The sequence below is a fragment of the Pelodiscus sinensis genome, chromosome 14 (genome assembly GCF_049634645.1).
Source record: "Pelodiscus sinensis isolate JC-2024 chromosome 14, ASM4963464v1, whole genome shotgun sequence".
Lineage (NCBI taxonomy): Eukaryota > Metazoa > Chordata > Testudines > Trionychidae > Pelodiscus > Pelodiscus sinensis.
Genome location: NC_134724.1, coordinates 21,799,705 through 21,827,385, shown reverse-complemented (window position 1 = coordinate 21,827,385; position 27,681 = coordinate 21,799,705). Strand labels below are relative to the sequence as shown.

At 41.0% G+C, this 27,681-nt stretch overlaps 1 protein-coding gene across 9 annotated transcripts in view; it reads right to left on the bottom strand.

Annotated features, from left to right (window-relative positions):
- Positions 1–27,681, bottom strand: part of FAM227B (family with sequence similarity 227 member B) — a 225,148-nt gene that overhangs the window by 16,297 nt on the left and 181,170 nt on the right. For all 9 annotated transcript variants that reach the window (XM_075897177.1, XM_075897178.1, XM_075897176.1 and 6 more), the window contains one exon: positions 1,539–1,678. In XM_075897177.1, coding sequence (XP_075753292.1) covers positions 1,539–1,678 — 140 coding nt within the window. The remainder of the gene's footprint in view (positions 1–1,538; positions 1,679–27,681) is intronic.

Genomic DNA, 27,681 nt, shown 5'->3' with positions numbered 1-27,681 from the left:
AAGTTTAGAGTGTGTGAGCAAATGGGAAAAGAGATTTTATATATTAATTATTTTGGGATCCGACTTGGTAAGACAGAATTTAAATAGTACTGCCTGATAAACTCAGTGGCTATTGATAGTTCACATTTTAACTACATGTTAAATAGTTTGTTATTGATTCAATAACTTTAAAAAACATTGGTTTAAGTCTATAACTGCCTCTGATTTTTAAATAAACATCTCCTTTAGTTAACTTTATTTTCCTGTGATATACATAGACAATATGACACATGTTGCTTACGCTACTTTTAAACTGGTTCTCTTCCTTGCAGTACTGAATTAGTTAAAACCTGATTATGTGAAAAAAACACTTCTTGCTCCATTTCACCTCACAACAGCTGCAATCAACAGGCATGTCACAGCTGAGGCAACCAAGGTTCAAACCTGTATAGTCTGTAGGCAGCATGTTTTCAAGGGGAGGGGAGCTGACTATGGAATTCATTACTCCCAAAGATCAGGCAGAATCAGGATGCAGGACTCAACTTTCTGTAGGCAGTATTCTAATAATGGCATCTGGAATGATCTTGGCTCAATATTCAGGCTCAATTAGTGAAGGGGAGGGGTCAAGAGCTGCTGTCTCATTGGTACTAAATGTTACTATTAAACACCTGTATTGCAAACTCAGAGATATCATGGTGATTGTGGCCTTAGAATTGTATATTGATAACAAATATTAGCCACCAACATATTTGAACTTGGGTATGTAAAGTTAGGCCGGTAAAATGTCCTGATCAAATAGTCTAAATTTCAGAATTGTTCTTCTTCCGCTGACTTCAGTTTTCTAAATATGGGATTAGAGGGTTTAATGAAAATTTTGAGCAAAGGCATTTTATACGTCATTATTCTGAAGAGTCATGAAACATCTCCAAACAATTCTGAGATCCCAATTACCCTTTATTTGTCTATTTGAGGGATTCCGGCAAATGTCTTATCTAATGAGACTATGACCTTATTCCCCACTGCCAGGAAAAGTTACATAAGCCAAGGGGCAAATCTAATATGGTTACTTTAAATTTGTAAAGGAAAATCCTGACCTAAGTCTCTTCATTTGGGTGGAAGGTCCCAAAGACAGTGGAAGCTGTGGGGCTGTGCAGTGTACAGGATGGAGCAAAATTAAAGAATTCTATACACTGCAGCGGGAGGTGAGAGAGGGCATCCGCTGAGTGTGTTGGAGGGTTTTGTGGGTATTGCAGTGTATCCACAAAGTAGACCAAGTGGAAAATTCCCCTACTTAATGCAAGTGGTGCAATGTAGCAGCAGCAGCACAGGGAGAATTCTGTTCTCCAACTCTGACCACTGCAAAACCTGTTTACTTTAGTTTTGGCACTGGGAATTGGACTTGGCTATGAAAATTGATTCCAGAGGGAAGATCATCATGACCTAAATCCTTTGCGAGAGAAGGCACAGGAAGAGTAAAAGGGAAATGTTTTTCAGAAAAGCAATGAATGGAAATACAAACTACATATTGTGTATAATTTCATAATCAGTATAAAGCAAACCTCTTTTATAGTTTCTGGCTCTTTTGGGAAATCCATTTTATATTTGCTGTCTTCCTTTACTTCTTCAGCTGGTGAAATGTACATATTTTTTGTATCTTTGGTTAGATCTTCAGAATCAAGGCCCACATGAAATCTCACTGCTAAAATACAAATACAAAGCACACTTTTTAATGCTGTTTCATTTTTGCTTCCCCCCAAAAAGTAACTACTTTAAAACTATGCAATCTTCTTGCAATATTGTTTCACCATCTCTGACACAGACTGTTGGGTCCATGCCATCTTGACCTGTTATAGATTTTTTATTGCATACAGAGATATTGTGGTGGGACATCACATGTGTGTCATAGATTTTGTGGGTGATGTTTAATTCCACTAGGATACACACCAGGCCTTCGATTTAAAATTCCCAAATCAAAATTCCATTTAAACAACTGTGGGATATATGTTCCAGACAAAATGTTCTTGGCAAAATGTCGTGCAAAGAAGTTTCACTGCAGATAAAATATCACTTAGTGAAAGGTTGTACCACCAAAGATGTTTAATCTGGTTTCTGTATCATGAAACATTAATCTATATTATTGTAAATACACAACAGGTAACCTGGCAGATTAGACCATATTTATTAAAAGCATTTACACTACTACCATTATTGGAACATGGATCCTTTCCACTATCTATTTCAAAGACTTTTATGTGCTTCAGCACTAAACTTGTAACTTAACCTTCCAACCATTCAGATTCCTTAGGGTACGTCTAGACTACATGCCTCTGGCAACAGAGGCATGTAGATTAGGCTACCGGACATAGTAAAATGAAGCGGCGATTTAAATAATCGCCGCTTCATTTAAATTTACATGGCTGCCGCGCTGAGCCGACAAACAGCTGATCAGCTGATTATTTAAATCGCCGCTTCATTTTACTATGTCCGGTAGCCTTATCTACATGCCTCTGTCGCCAGAGGCATTAGTCTAGACGTACCCTTAGAGATTTTTTTTCCACATGGGAAGGGGGAGGGGCAGTGATTATGGCCCATGGAAATGAAAGAGGAGTAGGACTACTGGTCCCAACATCCAATGAGTTGGAGCTATGGAATAATAAATATCCCAAGTCTTTGAGGTCCCAGCTCCTGCCTTCTCCATACCCCTGCCAGCCCAAAGAGTTGGGCTGAGGAGGAAAAATGTGGAGCAGCAGAGTTTTGGCATGAATGTATTCAATTTTGAATACTCCGGAGCAGAAAATGAGCTGAAGGACTTTATGTAGGCTTTGCATTTGGCACTGCAGAGGTATGTTACACTGACGTGTTGCCTTGCATCCAATTTTTGACTGGAAACCCCAGTCAAAAAAGGACCCTGGCAGCTCTGATCAACACTGCTAACTGGGCTGTTAAAATGTTGGTCAGCTGTATATTGGGAGCTCAGAGCTAAAGCAGGCTGCCTACCTGCCTTGGCACCATGTGGTGCCCAGAGGTGGCCGCCAGGTCCTTGCAGACTCTATGCACAGGAAGGCTCTGCTGTATGTGCTACTGCTCTTGTGCCTGAAGGTGCCACTCCCCCAGCTCCCATTGGTCATGATTCCAGGCCAATGTGAGTGGTGGAGCTGTCACTGCTGTTTCCACAGCTCCCATTGGCTGGGAACCATGACCACTAAAGATCTGTGGAGGTGGTGCCTACAGCCATAAGGGCAGCAGAGTACATGGACAGAGTGTCTCTGCACTTAGGGGCTGATGGTACCTGGCAGCTACTTACTGGGAGTCATGGTAAGTATCACTGGGACCCTGCAGTCCAAATCCTTTCCCCAGCCCAGATTTCCCTCCCACACCAAAACTACCTCCTGGAGCCCACACCCCTCACCCCCTCTGTACTCTACTTCCATCTCAGCCTGGAGTCTTCTCCGGCTATCCCACAGCTCCCATCCTCATCTCAGAACCCACACCCCTCAGCCAGAGCCCTCACTCCTCTGCACACCCCAGCTCCCTGCTCCAACCTGGGAGTTCTGTCCCATTCCTTGAGCCCCTCATTTTTGGCTCTCCCATAGCCCATACCCCCTGCTAGAGCCCTGGATCCCAACACCTGCCCCAGCCCAGAGCTGCCCCCCCCCCAGCCAGAACACTCACCCCCCTCATGAACCCTATGCCCTCCCTATCCCAGCCCAGTGAGGGAGGGGGAGAGAGAGCAGAGAGAGGGAGAATGGACCAAATGAGAAGTGAGGCCTCAGAGAAGGGGCGGGGCATAAGGCAGGGGGGCAAGGAGGTTCAGTTTTGTACAATTAGAAAGTTGATATCTCTGCTCACATAGGGTACATCTACACTAGCCTCCTAGATCGATCTAGGGAGGCTAATGAGGGCGACCAGAATTGCAAATCAAGCCTGGGATTTAAATATCCCATGCTTGATTTGCATGTTCCCGGCCGGTCACCAATTTAGAAATTGACTAGTCCGAAGTAACTACCCACATCTACACGCGACAGGGAAACAGGATTCTGGAATAAAGCCCTAAATTGAATTAGGTGGTATTCCTCGTGGAATCCCATTTCACTCCCATGTGTAGATGCGGGCAGTTACTTTGGGCTTGTCAATTTTTAAAATGGCAACTGGCTGGGAACATGCAAATCAAGCCTGGGATATTTAATCCCAGGCTTGATTTGCAATTCCGGTCGCCCTCATTAGCTTTCCTAGATCGATCTAGGGGGCTAGTGTAGACATACCCATAATATGCTTGGGCATAAATGTATTGTGTGTATGAACCTCACACTTCATAAAGCCTTTTTTGTGAGCAGAAATAATTTACAAAGAAACTGCAACACAGAAAACATGAAGAACATCTGAAAACAGAACTAAATGAAATTGTCAGAATGATGCACTGAAGTTTTGATCAGTCTTAAATAACCCAATAGATTGGAAGTACGGTATAATCAAGATAACTAGTGTAGAAGAAAAAAAATTCTCTTGTGACTTTGTGATCCTGAATATGATGGTAAAACAAAATTAAGTTAAACAGTAGAAGATTTGCTTTAGTCAGGCATCCACTGAGAATCAGCTACCTTTCGGCTGGGTAAGTGAAGGCAAAATATAGAAGCATACAGGCAAGGAAAATAAAAGGACCAAGGATGAAGAAAAGTACATTTATACATGACAGGAAATCCACCGAGGAAAACAAATTATATCCAACTACTAGAATGCCTCATTTGCCTTAAAGAAATACAAAGCAGTCTGTAATAAGAAATAATGTCTCTCAGTTAGAACAACCGCAATATGAAGAACTTTATTTGGGAAAAATCTTTCTGAACTTGACAGCATCCCAGCTCACAGAAGAGATGGACTGCAGAAAAAGAAATGCTGTGATAGAAACTGAATGAAAGCCAACATGAAATAGCCTCTTCAAGATTACATGCTTGAAGAGATTTGCTTGAAGACAAAAGCTCTAAACAAAAAGGTTTGCCTAGCTATTCCAGAGCTTTTACCACACTCTTGAAAATAGACCTATCATTTTCTAACTCATCTGGAAATAGTATTTTCTGGTGCACATTTATGTTTATACTGAAATATTAATGTTCCAAAATTACGCTGGTCGTAAAAGATTGTACCAACTGTAATAGAGTGCATATTTGTTTAAGTTTCTTATCTTAATTTTTGTTTATTATTTTGACTAATTATAACTAGTGACTTTTAAAATGAAAAACAATGACATTGGTGTAGAAAGGATGCCTATGTATATATGCCCAGTCACATAAGCCCCAAAATCTGGACAGCATTTTGTTTAATGGACGATAGGATTTTCTGTACAGCACTTCAAGATATGGTCCTTCTCAAACCATTATTGAATCAAGAGGTAAGTTGAATGGTTACATAATTTCAACACTCACTGACTCAAAATCCTCTAGCATTTATCCAAAATCCACTGGAGGATTTTAGATTTTAGCAGGTTACACTAGACTTTCTACTACATTAACATATATGAGCTAATGCAATTAAGGTAGGAAAAGGTAAAATACAGCCAGATGTTTGAGGAAGGATAAAGTTGTACAGAAGGAAATGGAGGAAGAATGGAGAAAAAGGCTAAAACAGCAAGCACATTGAAGAGGAAGAGTGGGAAATGGAAAGTAAGGAAAACAAACAGATTAAACAGACATATTTTACTAAATAGAAGGGAGAAGAAAACAGTTAAGGAAAAGTACACAGCAAAATAGAATAGACATGAAAACAGAGGAAATGACAGATACCGTAGTATGTGCTAATTAATTAAATGAACGAAAGAAACAAGACACACCCAGGCAGTCTGGATGCTCTCTTTCAAAAAAGCACAGTTTGCATTACATAGCGCCTTTCTTCGAAAGAGAACTTTAGAAAAAAACATTCTTCCTCATAAAACAAGGTTTTCCACCATCAAAAAAACTGCCGCATTCTTTCGATTTACTTTTGAGAGAACGCGGCAGCAGTCTAGACACGGGAAGTTTTTTCGAAAAAAAGGCCACTTTTTTCGAAAAAAACCCTGTAGTCTAGACATACCCACCCAGTTTCAGTCCCTCCCTTCTCCTTCTTACTCTCCTCACAATATTTCACATGTTTTAGTTACTCCTATACCCTTCTCACCTTTAAAGTCATTGAACATTCAGTTACAATTGCTGTCTGGAGCTCCTCACCTCTATTTCATCTTAGACCCTCTTCAATTTGGTTTCCACACCTTGTATTACACTGAACCTGCTATTGCCAAAAATCTCTAATGACCTCTTCCTAACCAAAGTTCAGGACCAGTACTTGATTCTTGTTTTTCTTGATAAGCCTGTTACCTTCAACACCAGACTATCCTCTCCTGGTTTCTTTTCCTGCCTTTCTAATTTTTCCTTCAGACTACTCGAGGCATCCCCTTCCAGTTTTCTGTCGGGGAGACACAGAGCTTTGTTTTTGGTCCATTTCTCTTTTCCCTCTATAATTTATCTCTGGGTAATCTCATCCGCAAACTCAAATTCAACTACGACAATGCTAATAACTCACAAGATCTCTCTCTCTCCTTCAGACCTAGCCCCTTTTTTTCCAAACTAAAAACCTGGCCTATTTGAAATCCCTTTGTGAATGTCTAGTCATCATTCCAAGCTTGCCATGGCTAAAACAGAGCTCTTACATCCCCTCCTTCAACTTTCCCCAATGCCTCCTTTCTTGATCACTGTGAACAGTCTCATCATGCTGCCCATCTCTCCAGTCAATAACCTGAGGCTACGTCTACACTGCAGGCTTCTTGTGCAAGAACTGTTTTGCACAAGAGTTTTTGTGCAAAGGGTCTTGTGCAAGAGCGTGTCCATACTGTCATGTGCTTTTGAGCAAGAGTGTCCATGGCAGCGTGGACGCTCTCTTGGGCAAGAAAGCTCTGATGGCCATTTTAGCCATAGGGGTTTCTTGCATAAGAAACCCCTGTTGCCTGTCCACACTGCCTTCTTGAGAAATTGGGATTCTTCCTCATGGGGAGAGGAATAACTCTTGTGCAAGAAGCCCTCTCTTCTGATGTTTTACTATAAATGTACTTGCGCAAGAACACGTGCAGTGAAGACGCTCCGCAAGTTTTTGCACAAGAACAGCTGTTCTTGCACAAAAAGCCTGCAGTGTAGACATAGCCTGAGTGTCATCTTTGACTCAGACCTTTCTTTAGGGCCTCACATCCAGGTTATATTTAAAATCTACAATCTTTCTGCATAATGTCTGTAAGATATGGCCTTTCCTATTCATCCATGTAGCTAAAATGTTCTTATCCAGGCTCTCCCCATCTCATATCTCAGCTATAGCAACATTCTTTCCTCTGGTCTTGACCAATACAATAGTGGCCTGCTCTTAGTCCATGACTTTAACCATTCCATTCTTGTCTTTTCAGCCCTCCACTTTTTTTCCATTCTATCACATCAAACTCTTTCAAACTCTTACAGTTTATTACCACTCTACCTACCATCTTTCATTCACTAATAAAACATCGTCTCCTGCCCGACTGTCCCATTCTGCCAGCTTCCATGATCCAACTGTTAAATTTTCAAAAGCATTTTCATGCTTTTCCCTTAAGCTGGGTAAAGCGCCTCCCTAAACATTTACATAACTAATGCATTATCTCCCTTCAGAATTCTACTCAAAACTCTCCTTTTCCATGATGCCTACAAAAAACTCCAACTACTGGTGGGCCACTAGTGTGATGAGACACAGCCTATCATGCTGACTAATATTGCCCCATTATTTCCTTATAATCTGCCACAGGAGTGAAAGTAACTTACATTTCTTACATGTACTGTCCTATCAACCTTCCCTCCCCAGTTGGAGGTGCTAAGGCTGGGAAGCAGGGTTGACCATACAATGGTACCTGTAAGAAATATAAGTGTGGGGTGGAGTGTGGGGGGCTCAGGGCAGAGGGTTTGTGTGTGGGGGATGCAGGAGTCAAGGTTGGGGTGTATGAAGAAGGGGATAAGGGCAGGAGGTTGGGGCGCTGGTGGAGCAGGAGTTTGGGATGGGGATGGCACACTAGGTGTGTGGGTTACAGATGCAGGCATCAAGGTTGGGGTGCATGAGGCAGCGGCTCAGGGCAGAGGGCTGGGTAAGTGTATGTGTGGAAGGGCAACATTTTGGGAACTGCAGCCACATTCACCCAGTTGCTGAGTGTTTTTCCCCTTTTTGCTAACAAGGGAGCGAGGCAAAGAGCACAGCCTGTGTCCCTCCTCCTCTGCCCTCCCCTTGGCAGCCAGGAGCAAGAGCAGGCTGTGAGCTTTGCTCTTGGTCCCTACTCAACAAAAAGAGAGAGAGAAACCCAGTCAGCGATGGGGGAAGTGTGGCTGCAGCCCCACCCTGAAATGGCAGGGGGATGATGGGGGTTCTGGGTTGGGGCAGTCCCAGATGCACACCCCTCCCAGCCAACCCCTCTAACCTGCCAGACAGACTGCCTGCTTCTAGTGTGTCAGCCTGCAAGAAGCCCAGGGAGCCAGTTTGGGAGCGCCCCTACCCTTCCCCTGAAGCTAAGTTCCCTAGCTGGCTAGGTGGTTGCTGGAGAGCTGCACCAGCTTACTGTCACCTCTGCTCTGCCATCTGCCTGTATCCATCTGTTGTCTCTTGTTTTATACTTAGATTGTAAGCTCTTTGGGGGCAGGGAATGTTTGGTTTTTGTTCTTTGTACAGTGCCTGGCTGTTCTAGTCCATGACAAGGACTCTTAGGTGCTACTATCATACAAATAATGAACAGCTATACAAAATTAAACCAATATAAAAAGGGTTTAAATCTAGACCCTTTAAGCCCTTGGCTGTCTTGTCACACTTCTTTACTTAAAAAATGCTGACAGGCACAGTCAAAATCAAACTCAGGTTAAAGTTTACTCCTTTAGTAAAACCCCTCATGCGTCTTTCTGGCCCATTAACTTCCACAGCAAAAGAGAGCTACAGTTCTATGGCAACCTTTTCAAAATTAGTCCAGACACTGCAGTAGGCCATTACTACTCTTCACTAAAAAAGGGTTCTTAGACTCTTCCCACTATTCTTTCCCCCTTTTTTCTTTTTCTTTTTCCAGACGCCATGTACGTGAAGGACCTGGAAGGTGATTGGGTTATTTGATGAATATTGCATGTTCAAATGTTAGTGGACTGTCTTCTAGTGGCTGCTAAATGGGGATTATGGATAAATTCAGCCTGGATAAGCAATAGAGCTTCTCAGCAATTTTCTGAAGAAAAAGCTTATTGATTAAAAGCAAGTATCCCCCTCCCCCCCAGAAACCTGCCAGTTTGGACTAATCTTCCAAAAGAATCTGCCAGGCAGGTTTAAAAATTTATCTCACACATACATAATGAAAACCTGCCTGCTCAGCTCCTTAGCAGCCTAGCTTTAGGACTGTTTGGGAATTGAGACCCCAGGACTCCTTGCTCTGGGGTCTGTGCAAGGATGTGTCTACATGGCACCATAGGTTGAAATAAGATACGCAATTTGAGCTACGCAAATTGCGTATTTTATTTTGATGTTATTTAGAAATAGCTTATTTTGAAATTTGGTGCTTCCTAAACAGCACTTATTTCAAAATAAATTGCTATCGCAAAACATCCCTTACTCCTCGAGGAATGAGGTTTACAGGGAAGTCAGAATAGCGAGCCCATTATATTTCAAAACAACAGGTGCCCTCAAAAGATGCAGAATAGCATCCGGTATCCTGAAATAGTACTGCAATGTAGATGTAGCCCACGTAGCCAGGATCTCCAAGATTTACAGACAATCGGGCCAGCTCGTTTCCAGGGCTTCCCAACTCTTAAACCCTGAGGATTTAGTTGCCAGCAGCGCTGGAAGCCTAGTCTCTAGTTTGTCATGCCATATGGACTGACCCGGGGCCAGGGACAACAGGGCTTCCAGACTTCTGGGCCAGCTGGCTCCCTGACTCCTACAGCTGTTGGAGCCAGCTACCCAAGGAGTCAGAGGGCCCTGTTACACAGGAATGAGGCACTCTTATTCCAGAATAAAAAAAATGTGTACACATGGCGTTAATCAGGAATAATTCCATGTGTAGACGAAGTCTAATTCTGACATGCTTATCAACAAAATTATTAATTAAATTCTTATTGCAGACCATTTGATGACAAAGGGGCTGACAGATGCAATTGAGGACAGAATTTAGCCAACAGGTCCTTTTATTACTGTTTCATGAAGCAGCAGGAACATTAGCACAGCTTGATTTTTAGATCAAGTTGAGTTTGCAGAGGAAGCAGTTAGAAAAAGTTTACTTGCAAACTGAGCAAAGTTGATCTGGAAGTCATTAGAAGATAATAATTATAGACACCCCTCCCCCCACCATGCCATCTTTACAGTCACTTTTCAGAGTAGAGCTGTACTTTTTCAAGTCATTCTGCAGAGTAGGGTCATGCAGGCTCTCTCTTATATGATTATCCTTATTCCTGAGGACTTTGCATTTCCTAATAAGGAGGACAGAAGCAGAGTGAAGGAAGAGGAAAGTGGAAAAACCAAGAAGAAAAACAACCAAGACATACAAGTAAGTTGCAACTTTTCACTTGTTATATGGATTCTTTGCAAAATGTTTTATGATAAAACAAAGACAAACACAGTAAACATGTGCAGCATTTAATGTAGACAGTGTGTGGAGATTATCACTAACTATTTGATTTTGTTGCATTATCTCACATTTTGAATGTATAGTACTAGGGGGATGGGAGGAAGAAAGGGAGGAAGTAGGTATATCAAAAATATACAAATATCACTAAATCAAACTCTAATATTTTTTCAAGAAGCATTTTCTCTGCCTATCTGTATATGTAAACTATCATCAATGCAAAAGGTTTTCTTCAGTTTGTGTGTGTGTGTTGAAATTGACATTTAGTGACACGTGCAGATATAAATCTAATCCTTCCAACTCTATTAGACATGAATATAAGTTTTTGGTCTTCCATGTAATTACATTTACTGATAAGTACATATAAGATTAGAGCATTCTTGTCAAAATAGTGACGAGTATAAGTATAATATCCATTATCTGGTTTTAAAGGAATTTTGAACCCTGTAATGTTGATTTTGAATCCTCTGAAATAGATCAAATTGTAATGCTGCCATTAACAGTTTTATAGATTATAACAATAATTTCAAACTTTTCCCACCCGTCTTGTTTGTCTTCCTTATAGATGTGGATAATAAAAACCTTACATATGCCAAACTGCCACTAATGTCAGCTAGGTAGGTCTACACAGCAGCATTATTTCAGAATAACTGATATTATTCTAAATAACAAAGAGAGCATCTATGCTACAAGCCTTTATTTTGACAATGTCGAGCTGGAGGACTTCTTACTCCAACTCATGGTAAATCTCATTTCACGAGGAGTAAGGGAAGTCAAAGGAAGAGTGTTCTTCCTTCAACTTCCTGCTATGTAGACAGCACCAAAAGCCGAGTTAAGCTATTTCGACTTAGCTACGTCAATTGCATAGCTTGAGGTTACGTAGCTTATTCCGACTTTAGCCCTGCTGTGTAGACTTGCCCCTAGTGTTTTGCTTGGATAAGAACAGTAGGATTGAACACCTTAAGTATAATAGAGGAAATCCTAGACCTCTTGATCAGTGGGAGTTCTGCCATTGACTTAAATGAAGCCAGAATTTCACTGTTAAGTAACCTGGACTTGCTCTGTGAAGGGTTAATGACATGCTGCTTGAGACACCAACAGTCCTTAGAAACCAGAGGTTCCAACATTGCTATCTCAGTGGTGTTGAACTGGCAGGTGTAAATGCTGATGAGACTAAGATGTTTTTGCAAGAGCTTTGTTTGGTGTCTTGAAAATGTAGGTGTTAAGTTTTCAAACCTAGGTTTACCGCATGAAAAACATTTTAGTCCAGACATCAATATACAAGTACAGTTGTATTTTAAAGTTACAACTTGTGATTAGTTTCTTTTCTGCAGATATATAATATTTAACTACTTCCTGCTTGATTGTATGTCTGTTACTTTCAAAGTATTTTCAAACATTTTTAAAAGAAAGAAATCCCTTTGAACTTAAAAGGCAAGTCAATTAAATTAGATGCACAAAGTTTTCACATAAGAATTAATTAGGAGCCACACCATAAGGTTTTCTTTAACATTTTACCCTCATCCCCTCCCCATTGTGAATCTAATCAAACACCCTTTTTGAAGAAGTTCATTTTTGAATATGAAGGGTTCTTTGTCCTGACTAAATACAAATTTGAAAATGAAAGTTAATATGTGATACATATATATTGACCACACCACTGTAGCAAAGACATTTCATATTGTAGAGTCAGATGCCAAATGTCATGAAGACCATTAAAGCATATATTTAATTCCATTAAAATAATCATAGTATTCTTGCAGGAGGTTTGTTCTATGATGAGAAAGCATTGACTACATGGTTAAACTATGGAGAGAAGAATAGTGAACAACTGAGTGAGAAGTAAGAGAAGTTAAAACATGGCATTTTACTAGAAGCTGAAAATGGAATGTTGAGAATTCATGATGGAATAATATCCTAAATCTGTTTAGACTGGCCAAGGTCCCTTATATCATTTAAAAGAAAAATACTGTACAACTTCATAAGTCAACTGCACAATGTGGTAAGATAATCAACAGCAAAGGCTATAGCGAGGCACAATGATCTATGATAAACAAACAGGAAAGAGCAAAACAATGAGTTATTTAAGATGATCTTCTATAGGAAAAAAGAAAATTAAATGTTGCCATGGTAGCTTCAATATCAGTACATTAAAATCCTACCCTATCACTAAACAAGAGGCAAATTTTGAAAATGCAGGGGTTTATATATTGAAAGATATAAATGTGAAAAGTAGGTTTTCAGTTTGGAAAATATTAAAAAAACAAATTGTAGTAATTTTCTCTTTAACAGTGGTAGAAAACCTATAGAAGGAAATTCCTAAGAAGGTACAGGCAATAAAAGTAAGAGTAAAGTGTTAGCCCTCAAATAAGAATCTAGAAAGAAAATCATAAATATCAGCAAATTTCCTAAACAATTTTTTAAAAAAGATTCTAAAGCCACTTTGGAGCCCTTTCATTTTCCTTGTATAAATACATCAGCTTCCCATAAGTTCTGGGGAGGAAAAAACCAAAACCAAAACCAAATTACTTACTTCCAATGCCAGCAGTGTAAGTAATGACCAGTAAGATTTTATATGCTTCTCTCAGTGTGCCCTTTATAGACACCAATGTCTTCAGTTTAGGCTCAGTTACACCTTTTCCACACTATATGTAAAAACATTTCCATACATGTAAATACATAATTTGAAACAATGGAGGTGATGCAGGCCCCTACTAATGGAATTTGGATAATAAATCTCTGCTGATTATTCATTGGCCACCAAATCATCCAATTTGCTCCCCCAGAGCTGTTTGCATTCCAAGAGCTTGGTATTAGTAAAATCTTTTCTGGGCACTAAAATAAACAGATCTGACTCTGAACACAGAAAGAAAACAGATCTATTAAGATACAGTTTCTAACCAATCACATTTCAGAATAGAGGTAAATAAAGAAACAAGCAACAAATTAGAACCTCACAAAAGACAGACTTCACCATGACTACCTACCTGGTAGCTTAGAAGGATAGCAGAGTTGTCAATGGAAATACAAGCTGGTGGCACAAGAGAGGGGTGAGGAGGAAAGGTAAATTCAGTACAGAAGAGGTTAAAATGCAAATTGGCTACACATCCAAGAGGATCTATCAGAAAAGTGGCCAGAAATTTAAGAATGAACAAAAAGAGGAGAGGTCAGAAATTATCAATTTTTGAGAATCTCTGTCATTAACGTGGTGCTACAAGCATCTCAGAAGTAATTGAAAAAGATTAAAGGGGAAGCATAAAGAACATATTTGCTTATTTTTGAATGTATAAAAGCCTGTAGGCACTAATCCAAAACTCTAAGTGACTATGCCATAAATTAATCCTCACCAGCAAGAGATAAAAGGCATAGGTTAAAAAGTGGAAGTTAAATCCTAGTGAGGAAAATAGAAAGGAGCATAAAGTCTGTCAAATTAAATGTAAAAATATAGTAAGGAAAGCCAAAAAGGAGTTTGAAGAACAGCTAGCTAAAAACTCAAAAAGTAATAGTAAAATGTTTTTTAAGTACAGCAGAAGCAAGAAGCCTGCTAAATAACCAGCGGGCCACTGGATGATTAAGATGCTAAAGGAGCACTCAAAGACGATGAAGTAATCGGGAGAAACTAAATGAATTCTTTGCTTCAGTCTTCATTGCTAAGGATGTTAGAGAGATTCCCAAACCTGAGCCATTCTTTTTAGGTGACAAATCTAAGGAATTGTCCCAGATTGCCAGAGGAGGTTTTGGAGCCAATTGATAAAAAAGTCACTTGTAGCAGATGGCATTCACCCAAGAGTTCTGAAAGAACTCAAATGTGAAATTGCAGAACTATTAACTGTGGTTTGTAACCTATCGTTTAAAACAGCTTCTGTACCTTATGACTGAAAGATAGCTAATGTGATGCCAATATTTAAAAAGGGCTCTAGAGGTGATCCTGGCAATTACAGACCGGTAAGTCTAACTTCAGTACCGAGCAAATTAGTTGAAACTATAGTTAAGAATAGAATTGTCAGACATATAGATGAACATAAATTGTTGGGGAAAAGCCAACATGGATTCTGTAAAGCAAAACTCTAATATGCTAGAGTTCTTTGAGGGGGTCAACAAGCATGTAGACAAGGGGGATTCAATAGATATAATGTACTAAGATTTCCAGAAAGCCTTTGACACCAAGGCTCTTAAGTAAAGTAAGTTGTCATGGGATAAGAGAAAAGGTCCTCTCATGGATTGATAACTGACAGGAAACAAATGGTGGGAATAAATGGTCAGTTTTCAGACTGGAGAGAGGAACTAGTGGTGCCCCCAAGGTTGTGTCCTGGGACCAATACTATTTAACCTATTTATAAATGATCTGGAGAAAGGTGTAAACAGTGAGGTGGCAAAATTTGCAGATGATACTAAACTGCTCAAGATAGTTAAAAACAAAGAAGACTGTAAAGAGCTTCAAAAGGATCTCACAAAACTAGGTGATTGAGCCAACTTAATTGCAAATGAATTTTAATGTTGATAAATGCAAAGTAATGCACATTGGAAAAAATAATCCCAACTACACATACAAAATGATGGAGGCAAATTTAGTTATAACCACTCAAGAGAGAGATCTTTGAGTCATTGTGGATAGTTCTCTGAAAACATCCACTCAATGTGCAGTGGCAGTCAAAAAATAAAACAATATTAAGAATCATTAAAAAAGGAATAGAGAATAAGATAGGGAATATCTTATTGCTTCTCTATAAATCCATGGTATGCCCACATCTTAAAGACTGCGTACAGATGTGGTCACCTCATCTCAAAAAATATATGTTGGAATTGAGAAAGGTTCAGAAAAGTACAACAAAAATTATTAGGGTTTGGAACAGGTGCCATATGAAGAGAGATTAAAAAGATTGGGATTTTTCATTTTAGAAAAGAGGGGATTAAGGGGGATATGATAGAGGTCTATAAAATCATGACAGGTATGGAGAAATTGAATAGGGAAAAGTTATTTATTTGTTCCCATAATATAAGAACTAGGGGTCACCAAATGAAATTAATAGGTAGCAGGTTTAAAACAAACAAAAGAAAGCTTTTTCTGCATGCAGCACACAGTCAACCTGTGAAATTCTTTGCTAGGGGATGTTATGAAAACCAGGACTTTAAGGTACATCTAGACTACATGCCTCTGGCGACAGAGGCATGTAGATTAGACTACCAGGCACAGGAAAATGAAGCAGCGATTTAAGTAATCTCCGCTTCATTTAAATTTACATGGCTGCCGCGCTGAGCCGATCAGCTGTTTGTCGGCTCAGTATGGTAGTCTGGACGTTCCACGGTCGACATCAAAGGCATTTGTTGACCTCCCAGGTATGCCTCATCGTCGCTTCATTTTCCTATGCCTGGTAGTCTAATCTACATGCCTCTGTCGCCAGAGGCATGTAGTCTAGACGTACCCTAACAGGGGTCAAAAAAGAACTAGATAAATTCATGAAGGTTACGTCCATCAATACTTATTAGCCAGAATGGGTAGGAATGGTGTCCCTAGTCTCTGTTTGTCGGGGGCTGGAAATGGATGACAGGAGAGGGATAACTTGATGATTACCTCTTCTGTTCAGTCCCTCTGGGGCAGTGTTTCCTAAACTATGGGCTGCGGCCCGATAACCGGCAGGGCTGGCCTTAGGCCGATTTGGGCCCCGCGCCCCTGACCCCAGAAGTGCTGGCGAGTTACAGAGCCAGGGGGCCTGCTCCACCAATATGTGGAGCTGGGTCTCTCCCCCGGCTCTGCCTGGAGTGGGCCCGGCCCCCCGTGCTCCTTGCACGGCTCCTCCTCACCATCTGCTGCTGCCCATGTGCGGCGTTGCACGTGGGCGGGGAGGATGCCTGGGCATGACATGATGTCACGGCCCAGGATTTTAAAACTCTTTAGAGGCACGTGGCGGGGCCACACGGGCTCCGGGTTCAGCTTCCGGGGCCTGAGCCTGAGCGCAGCCTCCGGCCCCGCAATGTGGAAGGCAGAAGGTAGGGGGCTTGGGCTTGGGCTTGGGCTTGGGCTTGGGCTTGGGCTTGGGCTTGGGCTTGGGCTTGGGCTTGGGCGGAAGGAGAAGGGGCTTGGGAGGGGAAGGCACCAAGGGACAGGCTGCAGGAGAGAGACACAAATGCCAGGGGGCCAAGAGCAGACAATGAGGGAAAGGGCAGGAGGGGAGGTGACAGTGGGAGGGGGGGGCAGGGTGATGCTGGGAGAGGAGAGGGGAAGGGCGTTGGGGGCTGAAGGAGGAGGTGCTGGGAGAAAGCTTGAAAGAAGGGGTGGGCATGAGAAAGGCCAGGATGGAGCAAATCATGTGTGAGGGCACAGAGGGGCAGGAGGGGATGGGGCAGAGAGTGGTGAGGGGGTGGGTATTAGGGAAAAAGAGGGCAAAGGGGGCAGGGGCAGTAAGGGAAGGGGGAGGCACCAGGAGGGTGCAGGGCTAAGGGAAGGTGCAGGTGCCAGGGGATTCTGGGGTGAGGAGGAGGGGAGATCTGGCTACTGGAAGTAGCACTGGATGGGGGAATCGGGGCAGGCTGGGGAGATTGGGGGGCCGGTGGAAGCAGGGCTGCCAGGGGGTGCGAGGTTGGGGGCAGGGAGCTGGCCGGGGAAGATGTGGAGGGAGTGGGAGAAGCGACTCCTGGAAGGAAGGCTGGCCAAGGGAGATTGGGAGGAGAAGTGGGGGAGAACTGGCTGCCCGGGAGGGGGTTGGGGGAAGTGGGACTGGCCAGAGGAGCAGCAGGGAAGCAGGGGGGAGGAATGAATTGGACTGCGGGGAGTGGGACTGACCCAGCCATATGTAGATCTTGGGGCACTGCCCCTGTTCCCCACCTCCCCCCCACAAAGCACAAAGGATGAGTTAGTCCGGCCCAGGGATTCTATTGTTCCCCCTCTCCCCCCCCACACACCCCTCGAGTAGTTGTGAACTGTCTGGCTGGTAGACACACTCATGCAGCCTGAGCACATTTACCATCCAGGCAGTTCAAAACTACAAACTGATACATCTAGGCTGTGTCTACAATGGCACACTTTTCCGGAAAAGGGATGCTAATGAGACAAGTCGGAATTGCAAATGCCGTGGGGGATTTAAATATCCCCCGTGGCATTTGCATGAACATGGCTGCCGCTTTTTTCCGGCTCGGGGCTTTGCCGGAGAAAAGCGCCAGTCTAGACGGGATCTTTTGGAAAATAAAGCCTTTTCCGGAAGATCCCTTATTCCTGATTTTAAGAGGAATAAGGGATCTTCCGGAAAAGGCTTTATTTTCCAAAAGGTCCCGTCTAGACTGGCGCTTTTCTCCGGCAAAGCCCCGAGCTGGAAAAAAGCGGCAGCCATGTTCATGCAAATGCCGCGGGGGATATTTAAATCCCCCGCGGCATTTGCAATTCCGAAGTGTCTCATTAGCATCCCTTTTCCGGAAAAGGGTGCCAATGTAGACACAGCCTTAGTGATAATACAACTTACCTAATGAGAAAATACCAGAAATGTTATATGTCTGGTATTTTCTCAGTTTGTTTTTTATGTGTTTATATTTTTGGGCTGCAAAAAGCAGTACTGAAAAAAAAAGAGTTCACTAAAGTAAAAAGTTTGGGAAACCCTGGTCTAACCAGCTTTCTGTCTGTCTTACAGTCCATTTATCCAATCCATATTCCTGAACTTGCTGGCAAGAATATTGTGGGTGACCATATCAAAAGCTTTGCTAAAGCTGGCACTGGAGGTTTTGGGAGGACCAGAAACAACTTATTTGAATATTCATCATTTGATTAATGAATACGCAAATATGCAAATGAATGTTACCGGTCCTCCAAAAGTTTGTGAATGGATTTACTGGTCCCCGTGTCAAAAAGTTTGGGAACCCCTGCTCTGGGGCATCTGGCATTGTGTCGGAAGACAGGATACTGGGCTAGGTAGATCTTTGGTCTGACCCAGTATGGCCGTTCTTATGTAATTATGTTCTGAAATACAAGAGGATAGTTCATGAAGATAACCCGCTGCACCCTCCAATCCACTCCCCTTCTCAATAACGTGAGAAAATAGATGGCTTTTGCAGCTTGCCCATGTTAAACTTGGGCTCTGACTAGATAAAGGAAGGAGATTGGAGTTCAAGTCTAGACCCACCAGTACAAGTATCTCAGCTAATCTCAAATGTGGCAATATATAGCAGGGAGGGATGCAATCTCAAGGATACTCATATCCCTAGTGATTTGTGTATGGAAGATCTTGTTATTAACTGACCATGTTAATAGCAAGTAGAAATAAAGGACCACAAAACCACGAAAGGCAAAAGAATGGATTTAAATCCCACCCATGACATCTGCTGCACTACATTAGAGAAGCCTTGACTTCTCTTTGTGAGAAACGAAAAGCAGTCTGGATAGTTCTCAATTACAGTGTTAGCAGCCATCAAAGTCCCTCTTACAACACATAATCTCTCTTTCTGGACTGGTAAAGATTCATGTATAATAATGAATTTTAGGACCAGATGGGAGGTTTTCCTAGACATTTCCTGGCACAAATCAATCTTCATTCTTCCTGCCAATAGAGTATTCCCAAATCATTGCATAAGAAACACTTCTAGCTTTCTGGATAAAATATTCTCAGGTTCTCACACTGATTCTTGGATTCCTAATGCTACTTTTGTTGAGACATTCATTTTACTTTGCACTGTATTTTTTTCCTGAGCAAGGAGTTAAACATATGCTTAGTAACTAATGCAAGATAGAAGATCAGTTATTTCACTCATTGTTCCTTTTAGTAACTGAGGGGGAAAGGTCACTGAATACACAGGAGAGGCATAATCTCGCAATGCGCATCTTTCTTTCGGACCAGCACACCTCCACACCGAGTTCTTACAGCCATTGCCACTCAAAAAAATCTCTCACATTTGGGTGAAATCCTAGGTGACAGTTGAGATTCATTCTAGGCCCTGTCCCTCTCCCCCACTCTTAGTCCTAACTGTCCTGGGGGGCGGGGGTGAGGGACAAGGCAAAAAAGCCAATAAAATGGCCCAGGACAGCGGAGCAGCAAATTTGTTTTCCAGGGCTCACATGCACATCTCCCTTGATATATACTCCTTTACTCAGTATGCTATTTTTGCATCTAATTTATTGTAAAAACCCAAATCTTGTAATATTCATAATTTTGTCTAGCAAAGTTAAAGAAGAAATTGCAGATACATGTACTATATCAATTATGTCAAAAGAGACATCATCTTATGGTGTGGCAAACATCTGCCTGTGGGATTTGCATAGTATTCAATTCATGAAGAATTCTATTTGAAAATATCAGTTGAAGAGTAGAAATTGCAATATCATAAGAATATAAGAACGGCCATACTGGGTCAGACCAAAGGCCCATCTAGCTCAGTATCCTGTCTTCCAACAGTGGCCAGTGCCAGGTGCCCCAGAGGGAATGAACAGAACAGGTGATCCCTCCCTGTGACTCATTCCCAGCCTCTGACAGACAGAGGTTAGGGACAGCATTCCTATGCACCCTGTATAATAGCCATTGATGGAACTATCCTCCATGAATTTATCTAGTTCTTTTCTGAACCCTCTTAAAGTGCTGGTCTTGACAACATGCTCTGGCAGGGAGTTCCAGAAGTTGACTTTACTTATGTAAGGACATCTTCATACAATGCAAACTGTCAAACCATAATCAGTTCTTTCTGTTCTATTGGTGGTATTCTTTCCACAGCTGCTTCTGCTGGTCCTGTTGAGAGAAGGACCATTCTCTTTGGTGGTGTTTTTAAAAATTTTTATTGACAGATCATTTGTTTCTTACTGGCTGCTTTCATTGTCCAAGGAAGTAATATGCTGGTTCAAGTCACGCAGAACTGTAAGCTCACAATGAGCTTTGAAAAGGAATTCTCCTATAAATCAAGGAAACAACCCATCTTCCAGACAGTCTTCTTAAGCAAAATGCAGGATAATGTAGCACTTTAAAGACTAACAAGATGGTCTTCTTAGATACTCAAATGATAGGATCACAGTAGAACTGATGGAGAAGTGGGTAGAGTCCCACGAGATTTTGTCAAAACACTTGGAGGAAGGCCACCACATCACATGATTCAAATATTTCTTTTCAGCCTCATATTATTAATTTTGTCCATTGCACTTCCAAAATGAATGGATAAATATTGAATGAGCCCCCTGAGGACAACATCCTGAGATTGCTGTTTGCATGCTGAGATTAGGAGATAGTAAGAGATTTTAAGGCAGCTGAGCTATTCCAGTTAAACTATAAGACTTGACAGCACCCAGGAGCACAGCACCCAAAAGGGACCAAAACCCCTAATGAATTAAATTGCAGTAAGGGAGGTTTAGATTAGACATTAGGAAAGTCTTCCTAACTGTCGGGATGGTCAAACACTGGAATAAATTGCCTAGACAGGTTGTGGAATCTCCATCAATTGAGCTATTGAAGAGCAGGTTAGATAGGCATGTATAAGGGATGATCTAGATCAGTGTTTCAAAAGTGTTCCGTGGAATCACTCTCAGAAACACATTAACTGGCCACCCCGGTTTGTTTATTTAGCGGCACCATGGCCACAGAGCCTCGCGGCTCCCATTGGCTCAGTTTTGTCCTTTGCAGCCAATGGGAGCCACAAGGCCCCGTGGCCGCAGTGCAGGTAAACAAACAAACCGAGGTGGCCAGTTAATGTGTTTGACAGTGATTCTGTGGAACACTTTCAGAAACACTGATCTAGATGGTGCTTGGTCCTGCTGTGAGGGCAGGTGACTGGACTTGATGACTTCTCAAGGTCCCTTCCAGTTCTAGTAAGTTGTGATTCTATAAAGATAAGATCTTCCAGTTCTGAACACAAGTTCAGAAAACTGATCCTATGTAGTGATAGAAGATCTGATGAGAGTGGTTGTCTGAGCACACCCTGTAATCTAACCTCTATAATTTTTACTACACATAGATCTTTTGTTTGCACTTCTTTATAGACCTCCACCAAGTTTAACACAGAAATATGCACCATAATTAAAGGAATTTTCTTCTAGAACAGATTTTTTTTTAGTAAAAAATTATTTCAATTTCAGCAGTAGTACCCGTCTCCCTCTCTCCCTCCGTCTCTCTCTCCTTTCCAGCAATTAAAACATTCTGTTTCTTTTACAGCCTAATGTAATGAGAGCTGTCTGGCAGATTTTTTTAAAGGCATGCTTTATGGGTTTTCATCATGGCAGCAGTTTGTGCCTTCAAAAGAATCGTCACTGGTGAGATGCTGTCCAATGTGTTGAACAAACTATTAAAAGTGTCGTGACTTTAGGTGTGGCATACCAAAAAGTTTTGCATTGTATGATGCCCTCAAAAAACACTGAAAATATATGCAGCATAATTTATAGCTGTCATGGGTAAGAGTAAAATGCACTCATTACTTCTGTAAACCTGTAAGTAGCCTACTGCTGTTTGCCCTCATGGAAATACTTTCATCCCATAAGTAATATCATTGAAATACTTTCATCCCATATGTAATATGAGAATTTGAAGCATTACGTAAAGTCTGTGCTTAGCATCCAGTGCTAAGGATCTGCTCCTCCTGGTGAGTGAGTGATGGGAACTGGGTTTCCTTTTCTTCCATGGTCATTATTTCACATCAACAGAAATGTCAATTCATGTGAAATTAAGACAATGACATGGAAACATGCTGAAACATCTGTGAGTTATCCTCTTAGGATGTGTCATTAAGGAGAATGTTAATAAGTCTGGTGGTCCCCTTCTATGCATTTTTTATATTATGTCGACACAGAATGGTATCATCCCTGGGTAGCTGAATTTGTAATGGGCTCTTGTGACCCAAAGACCCTCCTCCTGGTTCATGCTCTGAAATGGAGATCAGTCAGAGACAAAATGAACAGGCCACCCAGAAAGAATGACTGTCTCTGTTGGCCTCAGGAATATTTTCCAGTTTTTGTAGAGCTAGGTAATAATTGGATCAGTGTTCTGCTTGAACATCTGCTGCTGGTTGAGATCTCTGACTCTAGTTTTTCCAGCTCCAATCTGACATGCATTCTGAATGTTATTAATTCTCATGAATTAGCTTCAGACTGATAAGAGACAACCAGACCCTTTACTCTATCTTCCAGTGTTTAATATCAGTTCTGGATTGGAACAGCTGGAAACAATATCACATTTGCTACAATAAATTTTCAGAGGAATTTGGTGAAAATATTTCATATCTACAAAAGGCCAACTTAGAGAAATAGTCATATAAACCCGTGATATATAGAGAAAGAGACACAAGGAGAGGGTTTGGTGTCATTGGCTTAAAAAGAGCATAGTTAGGTATCTCTCCATAGGAACCTATGTAGAGATGGACCCAACTTTGTTCCCGCAGACTGAGAAATGTTGAAAAAAAAATTGGATCACCCAAAGTTTATACTTTGTGGATTAACTGAAATACTTGTGCAGTTGGAGGGGTTGTGCAGACATATGTCTTCTCTTCAGCCTCTCTCCTCAGCTGTAGGTCTGTATCTTGATGGAAGAGTGTCTGCAATATCCAAAGGACTTGATGCCACAGAAGCAGCATATTCCTAATACTGCAGCCTCCTCTCAGAGGTCTGCCAGTTTCCCTTCCCTCTTTGTAATGTGGGCCAGAATTAAGACTTGGTTAGCATTTTAAATAAAAAGACAGCACTGGAACTAGAAACCACAATTCTGACTTCCATTCTCATCATGTTATCTGTACATACAGCACTACAATCAGAACTACAATGTCTTCATAGCACACAAATTTCAAGTGCTTTACAACTAATAAATATCACCAACCGCATAAAAATCAAAGGGGTTTTAGGAATATTTTAGTGCTTAAACACATGTAGGTATGAACAGAGCAGCAGAAGTTTCATGTGCACAGTAATGTTTCATAATGGTTTAAAACAGAAAGTTGAAGATTTCCCAAATAAAAGCATATGGCCAATGTAGGCCATACTGTAATTACTTGAATAGGAATTTGACTAGAACCATTAGTTAGCATCCCTCATTTGAGAAATTACATATTACTGTTTAATTACCAAACATTTTAAGGATCTGTTTAATGTCTCCTCAAAAGCAGCTGAGTCATCTAAAGCAAGATAATTCAATGCTAAATGCGAAAACATGTTCTCAATTGATTCCCGGGGATAAATATTGCATGCAACTCCTGTCACTGGGTAGTCTTGTGTACTACTCTGTGGGCTTGATCCTGCAAGCCTCCTTCATGTGCAACTCCCATTTTAGTGGGAGCTGAGCACAGAGAGCATGGAAGTTCAAAGTCTCTATTCGCTGCAATACATACGTATAGATAAAGTAAATTGTAAATTTTAATTTTGTGAATTTTAGGTCAAAGTTTAATATATAGAAAGTTATCCTGTATTAAAAGTTACTGCATAACACAAAATATTCAAAGGTTACAATGTGTAACCAAAGCCATATAGAAAGAAAGATTGGCAATATGGTTTTATTTATAATTGTGAATTTAAAAAAAAAGATCAAAAAAATTTCACTATTTTCCCTGCTGGTAACATTTTTTTCTTTTTACAAGAAGAAACAAATGACTGCATCGTTTGGAGATATCAAGTACTCTCATAGAAATTCCACGCAGGCAGCACGTGTGTTCAGATAGATCACATGGAAGATGAATGCATGAAGATTATATAGCTTTTCTACAAAGGGCTATAGAATAGGATTTAGGGTATGTCTACACTACCCCCCTAGTTCGAACTAGGGGGGTAATGTATGCATACCGAACTTGCTAATGAAGCCCGGGATTTGAATTTCCCGGGCTTCATTAGCATAAAGCCGGCGCCGCCATTTTTAAAAGCCGGCTAGTGCGAACCCCGTGCCGCGCGGCTACACGCGGCACGGACTAGATAGTTCGGATTAGGCTTCCGAATTAGGCTTCCTAATCCGAACTATCTAGTCCGTGCCGCGTGTAGCCGCGCGGCACGGGGTTCGCACTAGCCGGCTTTTAAAAATGGCGGCGCCGGCTTTATGCTAATGAAGCCCGGGAAATTCAAATCCCGGGCTTCATTAGTAAGTTCGGTATGCATACATTACCCCCCTAGTTCAAACTAGGGGGGTAGTGTAGACATACCCTCACATATTAGAAGATACAATACTGTGTTGTGACTTCACTTCAGAAGTCAATATCATAATAATTAGATCTACACAATAAATTTTGAGGGAAATTAATAGAAAAGGCCTAACTTTTTGATTGCTAATTTAGTCTGGTAACTTTTACAGTGACACAAAGAGACACAAGACTTGAAAGGTTACTTCTGAATGGTGTAGCAATGGTTCCATAAAAAAGGGTAGGGAACATATGTTCTGGAGCAATTCACTCAAGGTTAGAAATTGGAATTACAATTATTCTAGTTTATATCTATAATGTAATGATTCTATTACTGGTATTTTCTACTATTAGCTGGCTAAAGATTTTAATAAACCCAAGAAACATTTGCTAGTGATAAGGAGCCCTAAATTAGTCTATTAGCTGATTTTGATCAGCGCTCTAAATAAGCCTACTAGCTGATATTTCCCTTCTTTTCCCCAGTGTGATGTAGCTTACTTTTAGCCTGGTAATAATTAAGTATATATCTGACAATAGAAACTGTATTGGAAGAAAACAGCCACTGATTTTAAATCCTGTGGCTCAGCTTTTTATGGGTCAATTTGTGCATTTAGATGTACATGCAAATAACTAGTTAGGGAAATTCTGCTAGTTGTTTCTGTAGTTTAAATCTAAAATTACTCTAGATTAAATAGCTCTTTCTTAGAACAGGGACTGATCTTTAAACATCTAATTGGTTTCCATCTCAGTTCAACAAAACCTGAGTCTGTTAACCTCCTTGACACAACAAAGCCTATCTATTCTCCCAGGCTTGAGGGGGTAAGAGTTCTAGAAAGGGAAGGGAGCTAAGGTTGTGGTTTGAGTTAATTCTGAATGGACAGCCAACAGCTAATGAGGAGTTCATGGTTGAAATGGGAAGAAACTTGTATACATTTTTATTGCTCATGTGCCTGTAAGTTTTCTAAAGCATAAGCAAAAATTTGACTCAATATCAAACTCCAGCCAAGTTTTTCTGCTCTCCAAAACAATAAAACTGACGCTTAAAGGAATTAAGCCATAATTTAAGAAGCAGATGATACAGTGAGGACTGACTGTGATGAAGTAGAGTACATAAAGCTTGCTCTACAGCCTTTTCCAGGGACCCACAAGGCACTGAGAAGTGCTCCTCTGAATTCTTGAGAGCCCTCAATTCCCATTGATTTTAATGAGAAATGAGTAAACTACACACCTTTCAGGAAAGCTTTGGGTGACCAAGCATACTAGTTTGCTGTTGTTTTGAAGACCTAGTTCTATTACCCTGAGGCTTATTACACTTGGCATACCGTACTATCCATTTTTAGAGGTACCATTATTGTCTTAAATCAATAGGCAGTTGGGCACAGCTGTGGAACTTTGCTTTTCAGAAATCTGTTTTGTGTAACTTCTTGCCTCACGTAAATACCAAAAGCAATTTCCCCTCTCAAGGTGTTGTTAAAAATTAACACATTTGGTGTGTTCATTACCTTTCCCTTGCATCCACTCTTTTTGGAATGCTTTTGCTTTTATCTGCTTGAATGTTCAGAGAATGATTTATAATTACTATATCTTAATTTGCTTTTATTATGCTGTATAGCAGAGCAGCCAACAGCCATATGTTGGGCCCCTAGGTAAGGGAAGGGAGGATCCCAGTCCTGTACTCCTGGAAGGGGCAGGGCCTCTGGTAGAAGGGATGGAGCTAGGGCTGCCAACCTCAGCACCACCCAGATGGTGCTGTGCTGTCCCGCCAGCCCTTTGCTGACAATTTACTCCATTCACTACTGCTGCTGCCATCTTAGAGGCAGCCAGAGGCCCAGGCCGGTCATAGTTGCCGGGCCTTAGGGCAATTGCCCCCTTAGCACACCCCTGTTGGAGGGCCAACTGTATAGCAATCTGAGTACATAGGAGCGAGTGAAATGTTTCTTCATAAATATAACAATTGAGCATTATTTTTGTAAAAACACAGACTTTGGAAATGAAAAACTACAAGCATCCTTATTACGTTTTTATGGTGCGTCATGCAAATTTTTAAGCTGGTGTGTAAATTTACCGTGTGAGTGATCTAACTGAACTCAGTGGGACTGAGTAAAGTTAGACATGCTGCTATGTTTGCTGGATTGGAAAACCAACTTGGGAAACTCATTTTAGCTGTTTTTTAAATAAAGGATATTAGTGCTTCTGTGTATTTGCAATGTGAATAAAAACATGTCATTTGAAAATCCAGGTGAGAAAGGTAACTAGCAAAGCTCTTGCCATCTTGGAAATGCTAGTTCATACAACACAGCTTATCTATCTATAGCTATTGTGATTAAAAGCTTCGCTGGCACTGTAGCAGCAGGAATAGCCCACCATAGAGAGAACAGAATTTTTTCCTCCTAGTCTCCAGGCTAGCCATGTTATAAATTATAAAATATTAGCGCTAGAAAATGCCTTTACCAGATGTTTAATACAATGGGAGCAGTATGCAGAAAGGAACTTGGACTAAAAATAAGAATAAATTTCCTTTAAGATTTTATGTTGATGGGCCCCTTCTGAGTGTATTTTAAAAGAGGGGCCTTGCTTTTCTCATGAAATTAATTGCATATAGTATTAATTGCTCTCCTAAATTTCTTATACATATTTAGTTTATTGCTCTTCTCAACAATGAAATGCTATCAGTGGAAAAGCCAAGACCAAGACTGAGAGCAATTATATTCTACAGTTTCTCATATTGAATGGATGTCTTTTAAGTGTAAAAATGTATTCTCTATGGTTTATTAAATCCTTTACATTTTATATATTTATTTTACAAATGAAAATGCATAGTGCTGAATGTGAGACTAAAAATCTTAATGAAATGATAAAATTATTTTACCCAGTATATTAATAAACATTCAAATGCCATTTCTTTAAAATATAAAGTTAATTTATTTCTTGTGAAGGATGTCACTTTGACTATAGTACTTCATTCAGTGAGGTGAATGGGGCATTGACAACTCCACAGGAGACCGGGTGTCCATCCAGTTCTTCACTTCTCTGCTAAG